Raw genomic sequence first — 13,977 nt, forward strand, 5'->3', positions numbered from 1 at the left:
TGTAGTGTTCGGTGACATGTGGGACTGGCACTCAGCACCGAAATATCCTCTGCACTAATGACACTGGTGTCCCCTGTGATGAGACCCAGCGGCCAGCAAGCAAGGCCACCTGCCCTCTACCACCCTGCCTGCGGTCCCTGGATGCACTGGGCCCTGAAGGCTCAGGAAGTGGTTCCTCCAGCCCTGAGCTCTTCAATGAGGTTGACTTCATCCCCCACCACCTGGCCCCACGCCCTTTGCCTACCTCCTCACCTGAACCAGCGGTCATGGGCAATGCCATCGAAGAGGAAGACCTGAAGCTGGACTTGCCGGGGCCTGTGTTTGTGGATGACTTCTACTATGACTACAATTTCATTAACTTCCATGAGGACCTGTCTTATGGGCCCTTTGAGAAGCCCAGCCCAGACCTGGGGGACACAGGGGATTGGGTGCCCCCGCTCCAAAGCTCTCCTGCTGAGCCCCCTATCGATACCCCCTTGCCTGTCACAGAGCCTCCTGGATCCAAGGAAGAGGAATTTCAGGGAGCTTGGACCCATGGCTCTTGGCCCAGCCAGGCTGGCGACTCCCCAACCCCACCCTTGGAGCAGAACCCTGGGAATCCCTTGGTCAATTTCTTGTCTGAGGAGGATGCTCCAGATGGGACTCCTGATCTGGGGATCCCCAGCTTGACCAAGTCCCCTGCTTTAGACAAAGACATGAAGACACCTACTGCCCCTGGGAGACCAAATGAGTTCCTAGTGGGGGAGGACAGCCAGAGCCAGCCACCTACTCCATGGTGGGATGGGACCAATGAGATCTCCAAGGACAAGGAGGAAACTGCAGGCCGCAGGGCACCCCACCTGCCCCAAAGCCCCAGCTCTGTGTGGCCCCCATTGCCCTCCGTTGATACCACCCTTACCTCTCCTAGCCCTGACATGGTGGAGCTGTGGACAGGAGGAACTATGGCCTGGGGCCCTGCACTGGAGGGTGACTTGGGACCTGTGTACAGTCAGCTGTGGCCCACCATGGGGGTGGACCCTCCCCCTCCTCCTCCCACAGCCCCCATGCTGGGAGTCTGGAGCAGGGACAGCCCCCTGGAGCTGGGGACTCCTACCTTTTCAACCCCAGGATCAGGCTCACAGGACCTACAAACTCTGGCAGTGCCAGGGACCTTCCTTCCAGTAGTGCCTGCTGACGTAGGGCATATGCCTTGGGTGACTGTTCTGAACCCAGGACCCTCAGGCCAACCAGAGTCCTCCAGCCCTGAGGTGCCCCTGAACCCTGTGCTGCTGTCCACACAAACTCAAGACAGTCCTGCAGCAGGAGCCCCTGAGGCCCAGCCTCTGGAGCCTAGCCTGGCCGAGGAGTGGTCCCCTGCAGACCTGATGCCCACCAGGAATGCCAGCTGGCAAGTGGGGAACTGGAGCCAGGCAAGTAGTGCAGGGTTGGGGGACTGGGAGTTTGAGCAGGGCCTTGGGAACTCCATTTCCTTGACTAGAAATGAGCAGAGCAGGTCACAAGCCCTGTCCATCCTGCCTGCTGGAAGCCAGGGATTCCTGGGATTAGGAAACTGACAGTACAGTGGGTGGAGGCTCCACGAGGTGGGAGAGCCTCATCCCAGCTCTGTCATGTGGAGCTCCTTGGGGCCCTCCATGTGGCCTGTGGCCAGTCTGCCCCATAAGGCCTCAGTTTCCCATCTGAGCAGTGGGAACGGAGTGAGGAGGCCCATCTGCCTGTTCCTGAAGTCCCCAGAGGGCCTATTTCTGAGCACCACAGGGGAAGGCAGTGGTAGGCACAGAAGACACGCAGCCTGGGGGAGCATCCTGGCATTGGCTTGCATGCCTCTGGGGACAGGGAGCTCAGTTCACATAGCTGTGTTGGGGGAACTTCCTCTCATGACTCCCAGGCCCCGCCCTGTAATGGAAAAGAGTTGGCCTGTGTCCTCTCCCTAGGTCCCCAGATTGTCACTGTAGGAGAAGCAAACTTGTTCAGATCCCTAATTAGGGGAGGGGAGTGGCTGGCTTTGTCTGGGGTTACCTACCAATTTGGCTGCTGGGACTAGAAGCCAGATCTCCTTTGCTAGCGATTCTGGGAAGTAACAAGCCTTGCCGGGGTAGTCGATGTGGGGTGCCTGCAGGTCCCAGCTGGCTGCTGGTGGAATTTGAGTTCTCACAGTCTCCTTGGAAGAGGGGTGGAGGAGTCCCTTTTGCAGATAGAAACCAGAAGAAGGGTCCCAGGTTGGCGGAGATCCCACTCACCAAGGCAGGCAACCCCCTCGCCGTGGGTGTCTGCCCAGTGCTCACTGTCCTCTGCCCCACAGTGCTCCACCACCTGCGGCCTGGGTGCCATCTGGAGGCTGGTGCGCTGCAGCTCTGGCAGAGACGAGGACTGCGCCCCTGCTGGTCGGCCCCAGCCCGCCCGCCGCTGCCACCTGCGGCCCTGTGCCGCCTGGCACATGGGCAACTGGAGCAAGGTTCGTGAGGAGAGGACCAAGCCAGGACAGCAGCCCCAGGGTGTGAGGTGGAGCCCTGGGCCTCAGAGTCTGTGCTGCAAGACTGAGAGGACAGGGGAGGCACCACTGCCTGTGGGTGCCCTTGACTGTCTTCACTTTAAAGTTTTCAGTCTCCTCCTCTTCATGTGGTTCCACCTAGCCCAGCCTCTGCTCCTGTTGGCTGTCTCCCTTCTCTGTACTCCCCCACCCACCCAACTTCTCTTTCACCAACTCTCCCTTATGCCTTTCTCCATCTGTCCCATCCTGTGGCAGCCTGCCTTGCTGCCCAGGGCTGGCCACCCTTGGCTTCTCCCTGGGGCTGTTCGTCCTGAGCTGGAGGGGTGATCTGAGGCCTGCCCTGCCGTACTCCTTACCACTCTTGTGTTTGGGGATGGTGTGCACACGCCTGTGCCTTGGTCCCTAGTGCTCCCGCAGCTGTGGTGGAGGTTCCTCAGTGCGGGACGTGCAGTGTGTGGATACGCGGAACCTACAGCCACTGCGGCCCTTTCACTGCCAAACTGGGCCTGCCAAGCCACCCACCCGCCAGCCCTGCGGGACCCAACCCTGCCTCAGCTGGTACATCTCTTCCTGGAGGGAGGTGAGGCCTGGGAATATGGGGTGGGGCACAGGGACACCCTCAGATCCTGGCCGTGCCTCTTACTTCCCCTGTCTTCCCAGTGCTCTGAGGCCTGTGGTGGCGGAGAACAGCAGCGTCTGGTGACTTGCCCGGAGCCAGGCCTCTGTGAGGAGGCGCTGAGACCCAACGCCACAAGGCCGTGTAACACCCACCCCTGCACACAGTGGGTGGTGGGGCCCTGGGGCCAGGTGAGCGGGGGGTGGGGTGCTGAGCAGTGCTCAGTAGGCTCTGCTGGGTTCTTAGTCTGAGAGTGAACTGTTGGGTGTGTGCCAGGTACCGGGCTCTTTGCAGCCACTACAGAGACAGAGGTGACCAGACAGAGTCCTTGCACCCTGCCAGGGAGAAATAGATGAAGAGAAAAAATGGCTGTGTGCTGATATGTCAGGGAAGACCTTCCAAGGGAACTCTGTGTGGACACAAGGATTCATCAATGCCAAGGAGAAGGATAAAGAGAGCAGCATGTTCAAAGTCCTGAGGCGGCAACAAGGACCTTAGGGCATTCAGGGAACTGAGAGAAGGGGATGGAAAAGGGGCCCCAGTGTCAGGCCTGTTTGGGGCTGAGAGGTTCAGGAATTGCAGATTTGAGCCTGAAGTCAGTAGACCACATTTGTGTCCTTGTCCCACTGGCTGCCGAGTAACTCTGGGCAGGTTGTTTTGGTCTTGCTTGGCCATTGTTTTCCCATCTGTAAAATGGGCACAGCTTGTGGAAAGAAGATTGGAAGGGTTAAATGAAGTAATAACAATGAACATACAGAGCCTGGTGCAATGTTGGCACAGATTAAACCTATTTTTAGGACTTTGTAAATGACCAGACCCCCAGCTGCTAACAGAACCTGAATCAGCATGGCGGTCCTGGTTGACAAACATCTACCTTTTTCCCTCTGCTGCCCTTGGACAGTGGCAGATCCTCCCCTGTTCCTTGGTCACTGTGGTTTCTTATCAAGTCTCTGCCCACTCTGCTCAGGCCATGTGGCAGGTCTTCTGTAAGGGGCTTGCCCTGGAAGACTTGGGGATGCTCCCTACTGCTCTCGTGCCCCTCCCCCCGCCCCCGCGGGAGCAGATTCTGCAAGAGAGAGTAGGTCCAAGCACCACCGTGGGTCCTGGGAACAGGACCAGGCCCACCTAATAGGCCGATCTGGCACAGGGCGCAGGACTGGCTTCCCAGTAGCACCACCCAAGGATGCCCGTGAGGGCTGAGTGCAGGGACACTTAACTCCCCTCCTTTCCAATGCAGTGCTCAGCCCCCTGTGGCGGTGGTGTCCAGCGGCGCCTAGTCAAGTGTGTCAATACCCAGACCGGGCTGCCTGAAGAAGACAGTGACAAGTGTGGCCATGAAGCCTGGCCTGAGAGCTCCCGGCCTTGTGGCACCGAGGATTGTGAGCTGGTTGAACCTCCACGTGAGTGACCCCACTGCCCACTCTGCCACAGGTCAGGGAGCATGTGGAGGACAGTGGGGAAGCAGTCATTGGACCGTCACCCTGCAGCACTGCTGAGCCTCCAGCTGTAGTCTGGGCTCGAGAGCCATGGGGTCGCGGTGATCCTGAGGCCTCAGGATGCCGTGCTGAAGCTGCGAAGCTGGGGATGTGCTGGGACTCTGCCAAGGGGAATCCCAGCCACACAGGCATCATCCTGCAGACAGCTCTGGCCTCAGGGAGTGGAGGGGGCGGCCTTGGCCCCTAAATTGTTTTGTGACCTTAGGCAGCTTTTTCCCTCTGGGTCTTATTCCCCATACTGAGGCCAGGATATCCTGTGGCCATGTGAAAGCTGGGCCTGGGGGAGCCGCACACCCAGCTCTGGATGGTCCATTCCCAGCCAGGCAAGGACTGCCTGGGGTGAGCAATGTAAGCACGGGAAGGAGCCTCCCTCCAGGGTCTTGCTAGCTTCCAGCATTGTTGGTTTCCTGGCCAGCTGGGTCCTCCTGGTAAAGGACCTGAGCCAGAGGTGGCTCTGGACACCCCTCCCCCCAACCACCACCACTTCCTTCCTGCCCCCAGCACTTCAGAACACAGAACAGTATGGCCCTGGAGCCAACACCTGGGCTCCCTTCACCAGCTCTGTGGCCTTGGGCTCCGTTCTTTCTTTGGGCCTTCCTTTCTGCATGCATAAAGGGGCTGGCAGCCCTCATGCAGGGGCCCTGGGGGTGAAAGATCCAATGCTGCGAGAGGGTGTTTGGGGACAGTGACTTCCTCCCTTGTGGCATCCACTGTCATTCTCCATTGCAATGTCAGGGAGAATCCCAGGGCCACCTCTGGCAACTGAGGGAACCCTGAGGCTTGGCACTATGTACACTAAGAACAGCGCCTCAAGCCTATTGGCTGTCGGCCCCCTGTCCCCAGGCTATTGGCCTGGCCATCAGGGTCAGGGTCAGGGCCTCTGAATATCTGCCTCCTCTCCCTTGCTCAACACAGTCTTCTCTACCAGCAGCTGGCTCCTAGGTGGTCCTTATTTAGGGCCAGAGCAGCCACTGCTGTGCTTTCCTGTCCCCACCTCTGGCAGAGATGGCCCTCCTGCTTCAAGACCCAGGCCAGTCTCCTGCACCCCTGCCTGCTCTCACCTGCCCTCAGCATTCATCCACAAGCATCTTAGAGGTCTCTTGCACATGGCTCAAGCTGGGTGCTGGCCTCACAGCACTTACCTTCACAACTAAGAGTGGCCATGGCTCCTCTTCATCCCTGACGCGGGGCTCAGAGCCAGCCAGGAGCTGGGTATTTATGATCCCAGGTGGTGAGGATCAGATGGGGGATACAGCAGGAATTGAGGCTCCACAGGACCTAGAACCAAGGGCAGGCCTGGCTCAGAAGGCTCTGGACTTGCAAGGTCTCCCAGGGGTGGGGGTGGTCTCCAGGGAGGGGGTTGTGTGGGGAGGTCAGGCATCCTAAATGAGGACTTTTTTCTGCCACCAGTGAAGGCTACTACCCTGGGAGGTATCCTGGACCCCAAGACCCTAGAATCCCCAGGATGTTTTGATGGTTTGTGGGATGGTGTGGCAGGACATTTGGAAATCCTGGAAACTCCAGGGTGTGAGGTCACTGTGGTAAGACAACTGGCCCAGCATGACCCATCTGCCTGCCTATGGAGGTGAGGGTTATCGACAGGAAGGAATCACAGCCTCAGAGGTTAGGAAGGCTGTTTCAGGGTGTCAGGTCACCCCAAGCGACTAGATGCAGGTCTGCAGATGTGTGGTATGGAGTTACTGCCCGAAGCCAGGGTGGAGGGCCCTGCCTGCTGCCGCGTGCCCTCTGCCAAGCCTGGGGATGTCCCAGGGCTGCTGCTGCCCTCCTGCTCTTCCTCCCCTGGGAGTCTGCTGGAGTGAGCAAGACCCCTGCGGCAGCTGGGGACTGTCAGTGGCAGCCCAGCCGCAGCACCGGGAGCAAGGCCAGGAGGCTGGAGTTAAGCCACTTCCCAAAATAGCTCTGATAGCCACTGGGCAGGGACCCAGCCAAGCCTCATCCCCACCCCTGACAAACACAGCTGCTGCAGCCTCCCTCCCCAGGGGGCCTGCTCTCAATTCCTGGTGTCCACCGATGGTCTGGATGGTCCTGACCAAGGCCCTGCCTCAGGGCTTCATTGCACAGCTGAGAAGTGAGGGACTGGCCCAAGATGGGACTCTGTTCTGGCCTTCGACCCAGAATCTGAGGTGGAGCATGGCCCATGTCAGGGGAGGTAGTCACAGAGACCTGGCAGGACAAGTGTACCAGGGCTGAGGGGGGCGGTGGCAGGGTTGTGGGGCAGAGACCACTGCAAGCTGGCAGAAGTGTCTGAGACTCAGTTGTGTGCTAGTATCTGTCAGGTACCAGGGGTGAGCAGGGATGCAGACTGGTGGCCCCCGCCCCTGGGCAGGCTCTTTGGCTACTCACGGACCCCTGAGGTGGTCAGGAATGGGATCTCAGAACCTTTCCTCCAAACCTGAACTCAGCAGTGCCAGTTCTCCAGAGTTCTGGGGATAGGCCAAGGGGAAGGACAGCACCTAGTGGCTTTCTACTCAGGGTCCAGGGGAGGGCAACTAGAACTTATTCCCTGAGGTTGGCTGCTGAAGTCTCTTTAAGGCAGTTGGGTAGGAGTGGTGGCAGGTGAGATAGCCCAGGTAAAAATTCCAGGGAAATTCCTCACCCTGGGCACAAGTGTGGTAGAGCCAGGTGTTTCATCCCCTGGTCCTGACTGGCGGATCTCACCCCATCCTCAGGCTGTGAGCGGGATCGCCTGTCCTTTGGTTTTTGTGAGACACTGCGCCTACTGGGCCGCTGCCAGCTGCCCACCATCCGTGCCCAGTGCTGCCGTTCCTGTCCTCCATCTGGCCACGGTGTCCCCTCCCGAGGTCATCAGCGGGTGGCCCGGCGCTGACCTGAGCCTCGACCCGCACCTGCGCACTAGGATACACAGACAGACCACGCACAGACCTCAGCGCCCCACCTCGGGCTGCCGCGGAGCCCCCGCCTCTGGTGCCCTAATGGTGCTAATCCCGCACCCCAGCCCTAGCAGCACGCTGGGGAATCCCCTCCCCTTGAAAAAAGGTATTTTTTTATTCTATTTGTGCAACATTTATTATTATTGTTTTACATAAATGAGTATCTACTGTTCCAAAGCACAGCCTGGCTTCGTTTTGGATTTGGGGAATCTCAAGTAGAAACCATCCTCTAGGATACTCTGTTCACCCTCAACAGGTTGCGGATTTTCATCTGCTTTGCGGGGCTAGGGCAGGTATGGTTGTGGCGAGGAGATCGGCAGCCAAGGATTCCACACAGAGAATGGCGACTAATGTAGGCATGGAAGGCCCAGCATCAGAGTGGAGGGTGGCTTCCTATGGGAGGCATATCTGCAGAAGCTTGGGTAATGGGGGTAGGAAGGTCTTCTGGGCAAGGGACACAGCTTGCCCAGAAGGGACACAAAGGCCCGACAGTCCCTACACCCCTTACCTAATGCCTCCTGCTAGCAGCACCCCATAACCACATACACCAGCCCTTTCCCCAGGGACCCCCACTCTAAGGTCCTCAGAGACATGTATGCACTGTCGAATAATAAAGGCTACCTTGTCAACCACAGGACTACCTGTGATTGATGGGGTCTGGAATGCCCATGGGCACCTCTGACACTCTCACTTTAATTCTTCTGCACAAAGCTGTGGAGAGGGGAAGAGCAGACTAGCCAGTCTCATCCTTCTTGGTCCCCACTTGTCCCTTTCCTTTATCTCCATCTCCATGCTTAGAGATGGGACTGGGCCAGTCGAGGCTGACTCAGGGTGTTCCTTTCCCACCTATAAAACCTGGTCCCCTAGAGCAAGACTCTGGTGTACATGGCAGGAAGCAACTGGGCATGAAGTTGCTTTGAAGAGGGTGCTGGGCCCTGGCAGGGGGCAGGGAGTGGGGAAGGGCTGAACAAGGGCCTTTTTCCAGCCCATGTCTGCCCCTTCCCCCAGCTGTGAGCCTTGGGCCTGGTCCTCTTAACATTTCCTCCTAAGTCCTCCTCCCAGAGAGTGTTATACTCCTTTTCTAAGTTTGGGGCACTGAAGTTCCAAGAGGGGACACTTCTCACATTCTATTCTCCCAGCCTCTAAGGTGAATGGGCCCTGCAGCCATGCAAGTGGCATTAGGCATGAGCCATGGCCACTCAGAATTGGGGGAATACATTGGAAATCACTCCTTGGTGATTGAGACCTTCAAACAGTGTAAGAGGGCTGAACTAATCAGTGCTGTGTCGCAGGCCTAGCCCTACCTGGAGGGGCTGAGGAGTGGGTGGGGAGCAGGGGCAGCTGCCCGTAGGGGTAAGGAGGCCGTGTGCCCAGCTGTGCTTCCAGTCCCCTATGCTCACACCTTCTGGTCCTGAACACATCCCATTTTCAGGTGAGAAGCCCACAGCTCTGAGGGAAGTGACTGGCCCAAGGCCACATATCTTGGTGACACAGGCCCAGTGGAGGCCTCAAGTCCCCATCTCCTGTTCTGAGCTCTGGACTGCCCTCAGCAGTTCAACCCTCTGACCAGGCAGGAGGAGGATCCCCTCGAGGCCCTCAGGGCAGTCTGTCAGAGGTCACTCAGGAAAGCAAGTCACTGGGAGTATGCATGAGTCCGAGCACCACACAGAGGGTGGAAGCGTGTCAGGCTCACTTCCTGTCTGTTTGTAGCAGCCCTGCTGGCCCAAGGAGGCCCGAGGGACTCACGCTCTGAGTAATGGTTTCCCAGGGCTTAATCAAAACTGCTCTCAGTGGCAACCTCTTACAAGGGATAGGAAGTGGGGTCTGGAACAGTGGCAGAGCCCTGGGGTCTCAGCTCTGCCATTACTATTGTGACCTTGGGAATCTCCAGACTTGCTGAATCTGTGTTCCCAGAGGAGAAAGCAGCATCCCAGGTCATAGCCTGCTCTATCTGGAATCTCACTTGAGCTACCCTCCCAATCCCTGCTTTATGGAAAGACATTTGGTCTTAATCATTTTTGTGTTTTTCCAATGATGGCTGGGGGTGTCCCCAGTGGCAGCTGGGCCTGAGCTGTCAGCCCAGGCAGGAGGCAAACAAACTGTGACTCAGGCAGGGCACGGCACAGCTGGTGGGAAGAGGGCGCCTGCTGTCTGGCAGGGGCTTCTCCAGGCACAGCAACAGTGTTCCTCTTTGGCTCCCAGGCTCTGCCCTCAGCCCTCAACCTGCTTGGTGACAGCTCTTAGGGTCTCCCAGAATGACCACTGCTGACAAACACATACTGTTCTACCCCGTCAGAACCAAGGGCAGGGACACACAGAATCACCAGGCTGGCAGGTTGGAAAGGCTGCCATCCTAGCCCGTCCCACTCTCTAAACCCTTGGGGCAGGCCTGTCACAAGGAACTATAACTGCCTTTCACAAATTATTTTATTTTTTCCTTTATGATTTTTGAATTATACTTGAAGACAGCATAGAAGCTGCTGTGATATAAATGGACAGTCACCCTTGTCTCCAGCTTCCAGGCAGGGGTGGAATACTCAGTGGCACACATGGGGCTTTGCATCCAGCTTCTCACCTGGGGGAACTTCCCCAGGCAGGCCCAGCATTCAGCTGCCTGGTCATATGGGGGATGATAATACTGCAAAGCTACTGTGTAGTATACATTTAGTTTAAAAAAAAATAAAAGACTGGGTACTTGCCTAGAGTACTTCCTATATCAATATAATGTAGTTGAAACCAGAATTGTTCCCAGCAATCTATAGTCTGCTATCAGCATGACTACAGGTAGTGGCTGAGGCTACCTAGGGTGAGGAAAGGGCCAAGCAGAAGAGAGTCAAGGCTGGAGGCAAAGGAGGCACAGAGGGAAGAACAATCCGGAGGCTCAGGTTTACATAAATACATACATGGGAGTTGTGCACACAAAATAGAACTTGTTATATAAAATAGATGTACAGAATCTAGAAAAACCTTGATAAAATATCCTATAAAAATATAAACTGTAGTGAAAATATACAAAAGTATTAACAGGTTCAACCCATTAAAAACCCCATCAATTTAAGAGTTGGGAATTGCCACTGGATGTGAGGGAGCTTCCCTTGCCTTGGCACCTACATCTAGGTGAGCAGGCTGGAGGCCACCCTTTGGGTTTTCCAGTTTCTGGGCCGTGTCTCAGCCTGCAAGGGCCACCACACAAGGGCCATGGGCTGGCTGTGGAGCAAAGGTTCAGATGAACAGCAGTATGGAGCAGCCCCTGCCAGAAGGGGCATTTGCCATGGTGGCTGGTGGAGGTAGGGGTACCTGGCGCACTGGAGGGTAAGAGGTCTTTCCTCAGTAGCAGGAGGGAAGGGGAAGTGTTGGCTCAAATCAGTGGGACCTAAGGGTCTGGAAGGAGGAGTCACTCCATCCTGTCCCCAAACTGGAACCAGGCCATCCATTTCCTCTCAGCCCTCTGGACATTAAGCACTTTATTCCAGAAAGAAATTTCAAGAAAGTGTTCCCAGTCCATCTCCTCTGGGATCTCTCTTGCTCACTGCCTCATGCTTGCTAGGCAGGTGCTCCACCACCTAGCTACCCCCATCTCCACCAGATGCTTTTTAAGATACATTTTTTCAGGGCAAACTAGATAAAATGAGTCCATTCCTAAAGGGATCATTTTAGCCCCAATATAGGGCAGTTTGGGCTGGCATCTTCCAGGGGGAAACTGACTTGAAAACTAAAAGCTGAGGGCAGCTAGAGCTAACCCTTGGGCCCTCGTCCCCTGCACCTCCTCACAGCTGTTCCCTAGGCTGACAGCCACTGCTTCACAAGGTGGGGGTAGGGGTTCTCCAAGTGCTTGGTCCCAGCAGTCCCCAGAACAACAGTGAGACCACAATGCCTGCCCGGCTCCCGAGTTGGCTTCCTGAAGAAGTCGGGCCTCAAACAGCTGTTCCAAAGATGCACACAATGATAAACACATTCCTGATATCTCAAAAGAGAAAAGGCTTTTGGCTAAATACAGAGACCAGCTCCCTCTACAAGGTAAGAAAGTAGGCAGTTAAGCCCAAGAAGTTGAGCTTGCTCTAGTATGAATTACCAACTCAGCCATGAACTGATAGGAAGTTGACAGTAAAAAATAATAGGAAAACCATACGTTATGGAAAAAACACTTCTTGAAATTGCATTGCTTCCATTCTTAGTCTGAGTGTGTTTATATCAACTAAAGATTGTTTCTGATTTGTGTCCAGGTAGTGTAAAATATTCCACTTAAGACTGTTTCTCTTGCATTTGTGTAATACTGTGCCAGAAAACATTCTCTCATGACATCCACACATCAGGGATGATCCAGAGGAATTAAGCAAAAACAACTTTCCTTACTCAACATCTCTCTCCCAGTTTCAAAAGACAGTACTGAGTCCCCAGAAACCGCCTAGGCAGCCCAACATCAAGAGGCCACAGTGACCCCAATCCTTGCTTGAGAACAAGGGTGTTCAGTGGGGGATAGTGGAGCGGGGGGCGGGGGGTGCAGTGAGACTGTCTAGGAGAGCTCGCCCAAGCCTTAGCACTAAGCAAAGACCTGGGAGCAGCCTCCCACACCTGCCAGCCAAGTGACAGACATCAGGAACAATGGCTCCATCTGGGGAGGCCGATGTTTCTGCCATGCAGTAGGGATCACCCAGCAGCTGTACCACCATCCTGAAAAGCAACCCCCCAAAAACTTCCTCTGTCTCCCTCAACCGGGGCCATGCCAGGGTGCAGCTTATAGATGACTTGGAATCCTATTCAAGCCACACTTGGAGAATGGCTTCTCCAAGCCAAGTCCCAGATGAAAAGAAAAGCATTCCACAGAAGCTCACAGAGCCGTGTGAGGCACAGGTATGGCTTACAGTCATGAGCTGGAGACGAAGTGCAGGGGCTGCTGCAGAGCCAGGCCCTCCCCACGCAGGGTGGGAGCTACTGTTTTCAAAGACTGTGTGGGCTTGGCCTAGCCAAAGCTAGTCCAGAGGTGGGGCATGGCTGGCAGCTGGAGCTCCCAGCAGAGGATTCCTGGGCTTTTCAAGGAGGCCGTTTCTGAACAAGGGATGTGCCTGCTTTTCTAAGGAAGTCCCTCATTTCACACTGACCTCATGCCACCTGAAGCAGCCACACTCTGAAGCCCTATGACACACACAATGGCCTCCTATGTACAAAAGAAAGAACCTGGGAGAGGTCCAGCAAAGTATGGTTTTCACAGGGTGAAACACCAACACAGCTGACAGATGCTGTAAACAGGTTCTTAGAAACAGCCAACTGGTTAAGTGCATGGTGATTCACTAATCAGGCAAAAAACCTGACCATGATGCCAAATGTCATGGCATGAAGATGGCTGTAAACAAATGAGACCCTGCTCCCAAATGGGAACTAAGAAAGTGCAGTCTGGCTTGGACATCTGCTCAGCAGATTCCCAGACACCACAGATGTTACAGTCTGGCATTTAAACAAGCAGAGATGTCCCTGCAGTTCACACTTCTGATACACTTTGGTTGTGAAGGGAAGAGCAGCAGGGACAGGCGTCCACTCAGGTGTCCTCCTCCTCATCGCTGACCAGCTCGCCTTTGTCAGGGCTGGTGTCCCGCTCACGCAGGAAGTCCTCGCGGATGGCCTCCAGCTCTGTCAGCTCCAGCCGGACCTTCTCCAAGTGGTAGGCACGTCGGTTCCGGATCTGGCGCAGGGGGAAGGGGTTCAGGTCCCCAAAGGAGATGCTGATCAGTTTCCTGGCAGATGAAGGGTAGAGAGGAGCATCAGCAGTGCTCAGGCGAGTACTCACATAGCCCCCACTGCAGCAGAGCCCAGGGGCTGGGGAGGGGGAGGGCATGTGCCACCCAGGGAAGCCAGGCCTACCTCCTGCAGAGGCAAGGAGGCACAGTGTGGCTGAGGGGAAGGCCCTGCCTGCCTGCCTGCCTGGACTCAGATCCCACCTCTACCCTACAAGTGTGACTGGGAGTTGCAGAGTTGAGCCATCAACCCCCTTTTGGTTTCATTCCTTGTCCATGTGTGGGATAACACGATTGTCATCCCCTAGGGTATGGGTGTTACTTGGTTCTGAGAATAGCATCTGACTCTTGCTTGGTGAGGGCAGGTGTAATAAGTGCCCACACCAGGCCACACATAAGGCAGGCAATCAGGAAAACTGTCCTGGGACCAACTGCCTGAGAATGGATGAACCAGCAAACCTGGTGACAACGGTCAGACCCAGTAAGCAACATGACCAGAGTCGACCAGAGACGTAAGGCAGCTAGAGCCTTTTACATCCCCAGTTTAAGGCACCAACTTAAGATAAAAATTTTAAAGTTATGATAACTTGCCTTAAACTACCAGTCAGTGGTTTTATAAAAACAGAACTAAGACTCATCCCGAGGTCTGCCTATGGCTCTCCAGGCCTCAGGGGACAGCCACACTGCATCCTGAGCGTCAGGAGAGGAGCTGGAGGCTCTAGCATGGAAGTGCCCA

The 13,977-nt window shown here is 55.7% G+C and overlaps 2 protein-coding genes across 4 annotated transcripts in view; one reads left to right on the forward strand and one right to left on the reverse strand.

The window, feature by feature from the left end:
* Adamts7 (ADAM metallopeptidase with thrombospondin type 1 motif 7) overlaps positions 1-7,971 on the forward strand; it is a 44,349-nt gene extending 36,378 nt beyond the window's left edge. Inside the window, 6 exon segments of the mRNA XM_047538567.1 lie at positions 6-1,409; positions 2,300-2,452; positions 2,895-3,068; positions 3,149-3,295; positions 4,342-4,504; positions 7,291-7,971. Coding sequence (XP_047394523.1) covers positions 6-1,409; positions 2,300-2,452; positions 2,895-3,068; positions 3,149-3,295; positions 4,342-4,504; positions 7,291-7,448 — 2,199 coding nt within the window. The 3' untranslated portion in view covers positions 7,449-7,971.
* Positions 7,972-7,996: 25 nt separating this feature from the next.
* The window catches only part of Tbc1d2b (TBC1 domain family member 2B), a 74,539-nt gene continuing 68,558 nt past the window's right edge, over positions 7,997-13,977 (reverse strand). For all 3 annotated transcript variants that reach the window (XM_047538568.1, XM_047538569.1, XM_047538570.1), the window contains one exon: positions 7,997-13,241. In XM_047538568.1, the coding sequence (XP_047394524.1) occupies positions 13,046-13,241 (196 nt within the window). In that variant the 3' untranslated portion in view covers positions 7,997-13,045. The remainder of the gene's footprint in view (positions 13,242-13,977) is intronic.

This window comes from Sciurus carolinensis, chromosome 2, assembly GCF_902686445.1.
Source record: "Sciurus carolinensis chromosome 2, mSciCar1.2, whole genome shotgun sequence".
NCBI classification, from domain to species: Eukaryota; Metazoa; Chordata; class Mammalia; order Rodentia; family Sciuridae; genus Sciurus; species Sciurus carolinensis.